The sequence below is a fragment of the Chaetodon auriga genome, chromosome 12, assembly GCF_051107435.1.
Source record: "Chaetodon auriga isolate fChaAug3 chromosome 12, fChaAug3.hap1, whole genome shotgun sequence".
Lineage (NCBI taxonomy): Eukaryota > Metazoa > Chordata > Actinopteri > Chaetodontiformes > Chaetodontidae > Chaetodon > Chaetodon auriga.
In genome coordinates this window covers 18,052,967-18,065,100 of record NC_135085.1, presented here as the reverse complement: position 1 = coordinate 18,065,100, position 12,134 = coordinate 18,052,967, and the positions used below count along the sequence as shown (strand labels likewise).

The following is a 12,134-nucleotide window of genomic DNA, read 5'->3' as shown; positions in this document are numbered from 1 at the left end:
TGACATCACTAAAAACTAGTATCTATTTTAGTGCAGCACGGCTAATGTTAGCTAGCTAACCGTCTGACCACCTGTGGAATAAAAACCCAACATTTGACAAAAGCCAAGAGTTCACAGTGCATAGCACCGCTTGTGCAATACAAGACAAAAGTTAATAAAAGTTAATAAAACTGAGTTTACTGCGCTGCTACACAGAAACAGAGGCTCACCTTTAACGGTTTCTTGTATGTAGCGAGGCTATGGTAGCCAGGGTAAACATCCCGGTTACTAAGGGGAGATATCGCGAGATCGTTCAGAAAAGTCAACGGTTGGTTTCTAGAATTCTAAATATGAGTCTTTTATTTCACGGACACACGGTTCACGTTCGACTTCTGTTAAAACGAAACCGCAACACGTCACGCAGAATGACGCAGTGCAACAGGGTAGTAAGTAATTACCTATTCTGTGTTTAATTTAAGTAATTACACACGAGACCACCTGCGCTTCTATAAAAGTCTGGAGTAACACACTTCAAGATGGTAATCTGGGGAAGGGACAGGCTGCGTCTGAGACTGGCGTTTGAGCTCTAAGAAAGGCAATGAATGCAACTTTCCCTCCTAATGCCCCCAACCTCCACCCCCTTCCGGGCTCCGTGCAGAAGTGTGCGCAGCCCCAGTAGACCGCTGCGGAGGGAGAGCAACGCCAAGGATTTCTGCGCTCAGTAACAATGTAATACACATTTTTGTAAACTTGGTAATCTTTGCACCAATCCCAACTGGACTACGGTGGACGTTTTAGTTCACTAACGTGCTTGTTAACTTTTTGTATCGGACAAGGTGAATCAAATAAATCATCATGGTCTTCAGTGAGCGTCCGTCCTTGGAGCGCACAGTACGCACGGCCGTTTTGGCACTGCTGCTTTGCGCACAGGCCGGTTTTGGCTTCTCGGTGGCCGGACAGCAGGAAAGCACCTGCGAGGCCAACGGCAGCGTGTACTTCGTGGGGGAATGGTATTTTCTGGACTCCGATCACTGCACCCAGTGTGAGTGCACCGCCGAGGGCTCCGCATGTTCCCGCACTGAGTGCACCTCTCTCCCGGCGGCGTGCATCCATGTCAGCCACTACCCCACCGACTGCTGCCCCAGGTGCGAGAAGATCGGGTGTGAGTACCGGGGAGTGGTGTACGAACTGGGGCAGAACTTCCAGGTGAGCCCGAAAGCGATGACACATGATAACTTTCAAAGATGGGGATGGCCAGTGATGGCTTCCAGCATGGATGGAGACTGCATGGCCCTGTAGATACTCTTGTTATTGAATGGCTTTAAATGTTTTCTGGTATCTAAAAATGCTTTAAACAGTCTAAGAGGCTGAAGTCACTCTTCCCCCAAACTGCTCAAGTCCACTTTAAAAACCTGTGATTAGAGACATAGTTTCAAGAAGGTTACAGGTGTTTTTGCAGTGCAATTTTGCAGCTCCTGACTTTTATGAAAGGTAAGATCACACAGAAGTAGGCTGCAGGCCCCTTTGTTTTGTGGAAGGGTCTACACATTGTCATTAGGTCCAAAATTGTGTGTACTCCCTCAATATGAAATACTGCAGCATTTCAGAGCTCTGGTGTCAATCATGGGTTGTTTTTTTTTTTTTTAGGAATGGTTTAAATGTCACTGCACAGCTCTAAACTACAGTGTATTTGTAAAAACTGTATGTACAGCATAGGACTAATGTCTAGCAGAAATGTTAGAGAAGGACACTAAAAGCATTTTGACAGACACCGAGGGTTTAACGTCAGGGTTTATTCTGCAGAAAGGTGAGCTGTAGATAATGTGCAGTACCTAGATTTTAATAACTGAAGTGTCTGTCACACAGACATCACAGAAGCAAAGGTGAGCAGCAGCTTCATGCGGTTTATTTGTAAACCTCAGGTCTCTTGCTCTCCTTCGGGGGGGTTTCACTCTTTTCTGTGACCTCTGTGTCATTCAAATGTGTCTATGACGAAGCATATTTTTGAAATTAAGCTGACACCCATGAAACAGTCCGTCTAAGCTTGTGTGTTAGAACTGTGTGAGGTTAAGCCTGTTTACATCTTTTTCAGTGTATTTTGTTCCAAATCTCTGAACCAGTAAAATACAGAATGGTATGCTGGTATGTAACTGGAGTTTACAGCAGGGAATTGGAGGTAAATGGCGCCCCCTTTTGAGATGGCATGAGGAGGACTTGATGAGGGGCACTGGTTTGAGATCTGATCTGAGCCTCACGCTGTTTGTGTATATGTGTGTGCGGTTTTCCAGCCATCCGAATGTGAGCAGTGCACTTGTGACAGTGACGGCATCGCCCGCTGTCTAGTTGCAGACTGTGCTCCTCCACCATGTGTCAACCCCGTCTACCAGCCCGGGAAATGCTGCCCTGAATGCCAGGATGGTGAGTTCCACATAGCCAAAAAAAAAGAGGGCCAACAGGAGGTTTATCTTCTCTATTGCATGAGCACCACTGACAAATGTGACCATAATGTGTTTGATCATTTGCATGCAGGGCTGAGTGTGCGTGCACAATACTCTCCACTTTATGTGCCTCCCTGTGTGCAGCATCTGTTCAGCTGCAGCTACACTTACCTCTCTTACTGGTCTCCCTCCAGGTCCCAACTGCTACGTTAATGCATCACGAAGCCAGGTGATTCCCGCAGGAGAGCCCACCTGGGTCGACTCCTGCACCAAGTGTCGCTGTCACGACGGCCAGGACGCCGGCTACTGGGAGGGAAACCGTCTCGCCACCTGTTCAAGCCTCAAAAACTGTACACCTGAACAACCGTCCGCCCAGAAAAACTGATTCACTCCTTTGGCAGAGAAGCAGATGTTACTCTAACGTACAATCCCTGATGACTTACCATCTCCTCGTCCTCCATCCCTAAGAGCATGCTGAGCGTCATGTGCGTGTCAGTGATAGAGCTACACGTCAACCTGCAACTTCAAAAACTCAAGTTTCAACTCAAGAGCTGAACAAGGACCAAAGAAGTCATTTAAAAAATAATACCAAAAGCCACCAGAACAGGTCAGCTGCCATCACACAAGGACTTTTCATCCAACATTTATGCAATACTGATGAGACCCACTGAGTCTGACTCGTTGGTGGACAAGGCTGGCCCATTATCAGGCATTAGCTGCATATTACAGGTGGAAATTCAAGGCTGATTTACAGACTGGTCAAAGCTGCAGCTTCACTGCATACAAGTGGGTTTTGGCCATTCGATCAATTGCATTTTTCTAAAGAAATCAGCACAGTGCAATATCAACAAAGGCAAGTCTTGCATTATTATATAACGCTGTAGTCCTGTCGTGCTCAGAGTCAGTATCTGGATGTAAGACCTTCATCATGTTAGTTTATTTTGTTCTTCCATGGTGCAAATTTCAAAATAAAGTTGTGTTTTATCAAGTTACCACAAACTAACTGAGGCATAGAAACCTTGTGGCCAGGCAGTATTACTGTACACCAGCACAGAGGCAGTGGTTGGTACAAACATAATGCATAGCGGGTGGTTGGAGAATGATCAATAGGGCCCCGACAGCAAATGTTTTACTCTGTGGACCCCTAAGGTTAATATGGCCATATGTAAGGAAGAGCAGATAAGCCTTTATCCCACCAGCTGAGAGGATGAATTCCTTGAAAACCAATGAAAACAGGATTAAAACTCTCTATTTAATAATGTGGACCACAGCTGTGATGTAAAACTAAGATGTTTGATTTGCGGAGCCTCAGACACCCTCAGTCCTTGTGCCGAACGTCTGTACTCCTACAGAAAAATCCATAATTTAAGAAATCTGTCAGGAAGTAGAGAAAACAAACTTGACCCTTGAGAAGTGACCACATTCACCCTTTTATATTGTACCTGCTTGTCCACAGTTTCTTCAAAAAGTTTGATTTTGATTATGTTTAAGCAAGCTTATAGAAGCTATTTTCCCAGGAGGTGTTTTTTTTTTTTTTTTAATCTTCAGGCACTTGCTTGGGGAAACAACTAACATAACAAAGCCAATGATATTATAGGATGATGAAAAATCGTAATTGACCTGTCACGGTTTGATGCAGCACCCTAATGCATGCGCAGCTGTGATGCAATTTAGACTAGGAAATGGCTCAGCAAAGCGATTAACAATTTGTAACTGTACTATAAATTCTGCAGTTCAGTTTCCATGCTAATTGAAATATAATGTATGAGACTATGGCCTACCATATGACTGTACTGTAGTTGTAGACACGGGCGTTATTTGAAAACAGGGTTTCATTTGAAGGGAACGTTATTTGTTCGTGTACACTGTAGAGCAGGAACAACAATCCCTAATTAACTGCATTATTAATTTTCCACAAGAAAGCATGTGCAGCCTCTGGTACAGGCAGCCGTCCTTGTTACTTCCACCGTTGTCAAAGCGGACAGTTGTCATTTATTCCCTTCAGAGTGAACTTCAGTGTATGAGGAAAGGTAGCATTAAGTGTCATCGTATACAGGTTTATATGCGACACATTGTCTATTATTTGTCATTATCTACCACTTTAATCATGAGGGACCTTTGAATGGAAACCAAAAATAATCTTCTTATGTGTTTATGTGCAGTGTTGGAGCCTGCAGTGGCGTTTACTTTGCTGCGTATTTAAGGCTCCCAAGCTGCAGCTGCATGAAGTACGTCAACACAACTGACAAGTTTCACTGCGTTAATTCTCCCTGAAAAGCTTCTTTATGCAACGTTTGGGATTAAGTTTAAAGTTTTAGGGTTATGAACACCTTCAGGATCTTATTTTATCAGGATACTTTAGGAATGAATACACTCGTGCTGTATTTACAACATCTTCAAAGAATGAATAAGATGTGAAAACTGTTCTCCCATAGCATCATTTTAATTCCTGAATAATCAGAAAGAAACGAGGTTCGACGAATAGTATGACATTTTGTGAAATGACTGGTATTATTGCTCAGAGTTAAACTATTCCTTCAAGTTGAGTTTCAATATGTTTAAAATAAAAGGGAACTGATTTGAATAACACGCACAAATCATGTCATGTGTCAAGCTGTTGATATGCCCCAGCTTTACCAAGACATCTTGTAAAATATTCCAAATTAAAACACCTTTTCATGCCCGTTAAAAATCTGTCACGTTGTGTTTCCTCCTGAGTTGCGTCTTTTCACTTTCTGTGAGCGATTTGCTGTTTTTGTGAACAGTTGGGCTCCTCTCTGAGAGTGCGCCTTCCTGATTTCCCTGCAGAGCTTTTCTGCTGACAGTTTGGGACGAGCTCTCCCCGCAAAACAATAAAAGAAGTAGAAAGTAAAAGAGATACCTTTAACTTTGTGGCATTAAATATAAATTTATACTGTTGGGAAGGTGGCAGGAAGGACAGGAAAGTAGTCAAGCTGAATGTAATCCACCGGGTGGTTGTAGAGCATTTCAGTCCAGCGGCTCACTGAGGCCACAAAGAAACAACAGCAACAGATTTATGTGGGTTGTCACAGTAAACAGAGTTGACAAAAACTGCTGATGTTACCTCAGTCTGCAGGTGAATTTAATTTCTTATGAAGTTTCTATTCATCCACCAGAAACCTGAGACAGAAAACAATCACAGTAACACACACACACACGCACACACAGCAATTAACTGACAACACCACCGTTTAATCTTTAACCGTCAGATTTATTGATTGTATAGAAAAAGTAGGTTTGATATGACATAATGCATTCTATATAAGATATAACATTTTCAACATTCAATGTACAAAAAAACCATAGCTAGAGATACAGTAAATGTTTAAAAATGCCCATCAGGCCTGAAAGTCCTGTCTGCTCTCTGCAGCAGACCAGCAAAAAGCGTATTTAAGGAAACGTTTCAAATACTCAACCACCTGAGGTTTGCTTGCCAACTGGATCAGCTTCAAAAGTCCAATAAGACACTTCAAACGCTCCTCGCGGCTGTTCTTTTTCATGAGTAAAGGAAACGTTTCAAATACTATTTCTGCTGAGTTCCTGCGCTGATCTTTACATCTATATCTTGACTTCCTGTTTATACACACTGGGGCCGCGTCTCTCTTGCTATATCTTTCATTTTTTTCAATATCTGTCACATCTCAGCTTGTACTTTTCTTCATGTTGCTGACCTCGTAAAGGGTTGTCTGTTATTTGTCAGAGTAGCCTTGACAAAGCTAGAATTTTAAAGGGGCACTTCAGTTCAGTTTACTGCTCGTGACGAGTACGACCGTAGCCTGTAAAGACAGCTGTATAAAGTCTTCTGTGGCTCTGAAGGGAACTTTTCAATGCAGTCTACTGCAAAAAGTCACGATCCTACAGGTTTATGTCATCAGCACTTTTAGTTATTTTGACTGATGCCTCTAAATACTACAATACCCATGAGCCTCAGCTGTCCCTGCTATGAAGAAGGACTGTCGTTGGCAAATTAGCCAACAAGCAAGAGTCATGTGTAGCTTCTGTTCCCTGTTAGCAGTGCATGTAACAGAACTTAAGGTCTGTGATTGTTTTTTTCTGCCAAATTGCACCATGGGAGTTAATTTTTCCGCCTATGTATTGAGATTCACAGGATTTCCTGACACAGTTGAAGCGCTTCAACTCTGTTGCTTATATAACACTGTAAAAAATGAGAAAAAAAAAAAGAAAAATCTTTTACCTCAGCAAACCATGGTGCCAAAAATAGCTCCTCCAACTTTGCAACTCTATGAAAGATGCTCTCCCGGTACATTGTGGGAAATGTAGGATCCAGTCTTTTTGGATCAGGTTATCTGAGCTTCTGCTGCTTCAGTTTTTGAGTTTGTTTTTTCTTCATGTATCTCTCAGAAGTCACCTAACGTTGTGGAATTAAGACTCTAAAATCACTGGAGTGCCCCTTTAACACTGCAAGAACAGGAAAAAATCCAAGCAACAGCTGTCATTTTATCTGCTGTGTACTGACTACAAGGATTACAAATCAGCTGAATTAGAGGCAAAAGATGAAGAAATCAATTTGGGAAAAAAGACATGACTGCAAGACAAACTGAACTGAAACCAACACCTCATATCCCACTTGAAAACAATGGCTTTAGAGCAGGATATGGGGCAGATCTGATACAAATCCGTAATATTGCACAGGGTAAGCTGTAAACAGTATAGAGAAGGTAGTCTGCCCAGCGAGGACACTGAAACCCACCAGGAAGGGTCTGCGCTCAAATATCAAAACACGGAAAAGAGAAATGGTGAAATGGAAAAGGGGTAGTCAGAGAAAGTGTGAGGAGAGAATGAGAAAAGGGGGAGGCAGAGGGCTTCTCAAACAGGGATGTGTGCTCAGAGAAAGAATAAAAAGAAAAATGAAGATACAGTAAGTGGCACAGATTCAGACACAAAGCCAGGCTCTGTCGATATCTATTGAAAGGAGAAGCACTCTTGTGAGACACAGCTGTGCCTGAAGTGGGCCCACCACAAAGCACAACAGAGTGCCATTGACACGCACAGCCTGGACTGGCAGAGTAAGAAAGAAAGAGGCAATGAAAGAGGAGATAATGCAAAGAAAAAAGGGAAGACAGTGCGAATGAATGCATGTGTGTGTGTGTGTGTGTGTGGCAGGGAGCGTGTGCTGAGGAGAGGAGGTATTACACCATCCAACAGGCTTGAGGCGAAGATAACGGAGAGCCAAACAGATGGGAACATTTGTGCCAAGGCTGACCAAAGAAGAGGCCAACAATACGCAGTTTTCACCAAAATAAAAGCTCCGGACTGTTTCGAATGATGCAAAATTCGAACAGTTACAGCAACGCACACATAAAATCTGTCTGTTTAAAATGTCAGACAGGTGGTCGCATTTCGTACGGGTGTTTTCAAGATCTTGACTGAAGCCGAAACAAATACGCGTTAATTGAAACCCAAATCTTCATGAACAACCCTTAAATGAGAAATAACGTTCCCTGAAGGCATCAGTTTGGTGTTTAGGCGTCAGCTGGAACAGCGTCAACAGCAGAGACGAGGAACAATAAGAGTGACTGACGGAGTCATGATCAAAGATTTTGTTGGGTTTTTTCCACACAGGGAAAGTTATGAAACTCATATGAGACAAAAAAAAAAAAAAGTTTTAAAATTAAAACAATAATAAAAAAAATGTGACTGTTTGATCAATTTATGAAATGTGAGAAGTGTAATAAAACAGATGCAGAGCTGACAGCCGGCGATAAAATCTGAAGCAGCAATAGAGATGTTAGCCAAACCGCCCGAACCAGAACTTCTCATTACCGCCTTAAAATCCACAATTCAACACAGAAGACCTTCACATTATAATTTCCTCTTTCCGGATATGATGGCCTTTTTCTCAAAGACAGAAAGAAGTAGACAGCAGAGAGAGAAAATGGCATAGTAACAGTTTCAAATGAGTTTTAATTAACTGTGATACTTTATAAAAGTCTGACTTCAGGTTACATTGTAGGCTAAAAAATGACCTCCAAAACTCATCACTGTTCACCGAGCCTGGTCTGCACAGCCAGTGTAAACGTTACAAGAGCTTTTGTATCCGCAATGCTTTTTCCTGTACAACACGAGCGATGACTTTATCCTGACAGCTCATTTCTGATCTTTAACCCCTTTGTGCACCAAATATGTCCAGAAAATATGGCAAATGTCCAGTTTTCTCATGAGAAAAGCACATTTCTACTTCATCAAGCCTGTGCTTTAAGAAATACGAATGTACCTTCAGCTATTTGCATGTTGTAGAGACAGAAAGGTACCTTCAAAGCACAGATTACCCAAATAAACCCCGTCTGCAAGTGGAGCGAAAAAAACAAAGTTTCCAGGAACCTAATCTCCAATATGTGCCACACGGGGTTACAATCATGACTGAGCTGTCAGTATATATCTGCCTTGTTGTCTTCAGTTCCTCGATTTCATTTCAAACGCCTTCCCGAGGCGGTTCCACCACACTGCATTCAGCGCAGGAGAAACCTTTTCATATCTTCAATATGTTTAGGTTTGTTGCAAAACTTTTCCGTCGCTCTGATAAATCCGTTTCTGCCTCCAAAGTTTTCATGTCTATATATAAAAAAAGCGAGAACAAAGAGAGTTCTCAGGAGTTTGTTGCTGCTGACGAACATGTTTTACCAGCGTGTCCCAGCACTGTTTGGAGTCGTCTGCGGTAGATGCAGGCACAATACACATTCATTAACTGATACCGGAGGATTTGATTGAGTAATTAGATCCAAACAGGTGACTCCCTGACAAAAACGTCATTGTTCCATCGTCTGTTAGTGATTTCTTTGATATGCAATCCATCAGACTCAGTTCCATGGAGCGTCACTGCACGTCACTGTGTCTACTCTCTTGACCATCACTGTGAATCCTTGGAAAGTAACATTCCTGACGGTGTTTGTTGGTTTGTTGTCCACCAGGTTTGTTATTTTCCTGACATTTCATTTCCAAACCAGCAGGTATTTCTCACCCTTACATCCCTGTAAAAAGCCTTTTTTTCATTTTGATTATGTTTCCTCGATCAAATATTCCAAGAAATCCCACTCGATGCTGCCCAGTATTTCAGTTCCACGTGAAACTTTCCAACAATAGCTCGTGTCAGTACCCTCTGTCGATATGCCGCCGGACGCCCTCCACTCTACAAACGACTGATAATCAAAGCGTTGGCTTCCAAACTTTGGTCAGCCACTGATATTTGAGCTTTTGGTCCACACTCTTTAACTCTGAAGTCACTGATTGGTAAAGGTAGGAGGTGTGAAGCCATTGGCTGCTTGAAAAAGTTGCAGGAGGAAAGAGCCTGAGTCCTGGTTACAGAAATGGCTGAAATCTACAAAATAAAAAAAAAAGCAGAGATAAATAGAGATAGAGAGAGAGAGAGAGAGAGAGAGAGAGAGAGAGAGAGAGAGGGGTAAAGAGGGAGAAAGAGACCATGATGTGCTTGTGGCTTTTTCCTCTTTCACTCCCACATCTGTCCAGATGTTCAGGATATGTCTTCTCTTCATCCCCTTCCAATAAGCTCCCTTCTTCTCGTCTTTTCCCCTCCGGTCATCGTGAGTCGACTCCCTCATCTTCCTCTCTCTCTCTAGCCCTTGAAAGGCCGGGGCGGTGGTTTGCCGATCTCCACGGAGATATTTGTGTACAGAGGATACTTCTTGACCTGAACCAGTCTGTAGGTCAGAGAGCTGATGCCGTCCTTCTTCATCGTGTTCTTCGTGTTCTGTATTTTATTAAATCTGGAGGGCGAAAGACAAAGAAGAGGTGGGAGGGAGGGGAAGACGGAACAGAGGTAAAGAGAAATGAAGACATTTTGATTAAAAACAATACTGCCACAGCTTCAAAGTAAAACCTTGATTTTTACATGAACTTCTTTGTTTCTTCTGTGTGGGTGTAGAAATGTGTTGGGCACAGAACAGCTTCTACTGGTGCACATTTGTTGTTTCCTGTTGCATATGTCTACCAGTTGTGACCAATTCAACGAAAATCATTCTGCAATTAACAAGAAAAAAGCAAAGATTAAAGGAAAATCGTTCCTGTTTTATCAATCACGCAAGACTCCCCGTGACTCCGGGCAACCGCTGAAATAGAGCACACCTGCTCTGTCACACAGGTGCACATGGGAAATGGAGTTCACCATCTCTACAATGAACCAATTACATAGAGAGCCTCTGACAGGAAACAGACACAACACATCAGACACCTTGAGACTTAATCAATGCAGAAATCAGTCAGAAAATCAAAGTAATGTAACTACATATTAGAAGTACTAAGACAGGAAACAAATAGTGCTCAAACATGTCTTTATGTAGTTCCAAAACTCCATTTACAGCATAAATGCTAATATCTAAATCCACATTTAAACCCTCAGGATGTAAAGAGCCTGATGTGTGTATTGATTGAAGGACTCTGTTTCTAAGCCCTCCCTCTAGGTGATTGTACATGTTCAATAAGCTGTAAGCAAAGAGAAGAAACTGCTCCGTACACATCCAGTTTCCTTTACTGTGACGATCTCGACCAACAGGTGGTGCTATTGCATTGCACTGAGACTCGGCAAACAGTATTATATATATATATATCACATCCGCCTGGGTATGTTTGAATTATGCTGGAATCTCCTTCCTCATTGGCTGTGATTCAAGGGTTACATCAGAACCTGCTCTTACGTTAGAATCTGCTCTGATTTTAGTAAAAAAAATTATTCACACAGTGTGTCAGACAGTTACACAGTGCTGCTGCTGCTGTGCTTCAGTTTGTGATGCAACCTCTGGCATTAGCCCGCATGCACAACACAAACTCTCCTGTCACTCCTGTAGTAGCATCAGTTTTTGCAGCCAGTCAGGATGGAAATCAGGCCACGGTGTGTGAGTGTCTAACAGCATGTTTACAGTACTCTTGTCTTAAATTTTTTTTTAACTGTCTGTGAACAGTGGAAAAGCTGATGTGTGCAAACGCTCAGCCTTTTGAAAAGACAGCGGCGACTGACTCCAACAAAAGACGTTCTCTTAATGATATGCTTGGACGTGCAGCTGGAGTTGACACTTCAGCCCGACATGGACCACTGAGTCTACGGGGCCTTGTCAGAACTGACTAGCGAGGATCTCTCTCCTCTCTCCACATCGCTTTCCCCTTCTCGCAAATCAAATCAAAAAAACGCTTTATTGGCATGAATGGGAGCAGGAAAAGTATTGTCAGGGATCTTTCCAGTGAACAATATAATAAAATAAGATACAAACAGAATTACATGTTCCCTGACTTCTACCAAGGATTGGCACCTCAATCTGAAAGGACGGGAATTAGTTTAAGATAAAGGGTGCAAGGAAAGGAAGGAGAGGAGAGGAGACAAGGCAGGTGACATGAAATGAATGAAGAGAGATGAGGGCTGGGTGGCGGGGGGGGGGGAATGGAGGATAGATCTGCAGATATATAAATATATCTAAGAAAAAGAGTGACAGATGGAGGGAGCAAGATAGACTGATATTAAAAATTAAGTGAATAAGACCTGCGGGAAAAATACAGAAATCTTTTGATGAATCTAGCGAGATTAAAAGCAATAAACTAATCCCAACATACGTACAGAGAACATCAGATGCACGTGCACTCAGTCTGTGGGCTACACGGCGCATCAGCTCCAAACTATTAGTCTTACTTTTATTTTAGAGGGCGAGACAAAGACAGTCCTCCTTACATATT

General features: G+C 42.6%; 2 protein-coding genes across 3 annotated transcripts in view; one reads left to right on the top strand and one right to left on the bottom strand.

Moving 5' to 3' along the window:
* The first annotated feature begins 653 nt into the window (after nucleotides 1-653).
* Nucleotides 654-5,105, top strand: LOC143329893 (von Willebrand factor C domain-containing protein 2-like). Its single transcript, XM_076746040.1, has 3 exons — nucleotides 654-1,185; nucleotides 2,268-2,397; nucleotides 2,612-5,105. The coding sequence occupies exons 1-3, from the start codon at nucleotides 835-837 to the stop codon at nucleotides 2,800-2,802; spliced, it is 672 nt and encodes a 223-aa protein (XP_076602155.1). The 5' UTR covers nucleotides 654-834; the 3' UTR covers nucleotides 2,803-5,105.
* Nucleotides 5,106-5,631: 526 nt separating this feature from the next.
* b4galt2 (UDP-Gal:betaGlcNAc beta 1,4- galactosyltransferase, polypeptide 2) overlaps nucleotides 5,632-12,134 on the bottom strand; it is a 164,180-nt gene continuing 157,677 nt past the window's right edge. Inside the window, exon 8 of one of the 2 annotated variants that reach the window (XM_076746038.1) lies at nucleotides 5,632-10,180. In XM_076746038.1, the coding sequence (XP_076602153.1) occupies nucleotides 10,030-10,180 (151 nt within the window). In that variant the 3' untranslated portion in view covers nucleotides 5,632-10,029. The remainder of the gene's footprint in view (nucleotides 10,181-12,134) is intronic. The other variant, XM_076746039.1, reaches the window with a different exon arrangement.

Bases quoted from the DNA above. Each gene is read 5' to 3' on its own strand.
- LOC143329893 (XM_076746040.1), top strand. From the start codon at position 835: ATGGTCTTCAGTGAGCGTCCGTCCTTGGAGCGCACAGTACGCACGGCC. The intron at 1,186-2,267 runs GTGAGCCCGAAA...GCGGTTTTCCAG, and splicing joins AACTGGGGCAGAACTTCCAG to CCATCCGAATGTGAGCAGTG. The intron at 2,398-2,611 runs GTGAGTTCCACA...GTCTCCCTCCAG, and splicing joins CTGCCCTGAATGCCAGGATG to GTCCCAACTGCTACGTTAAT.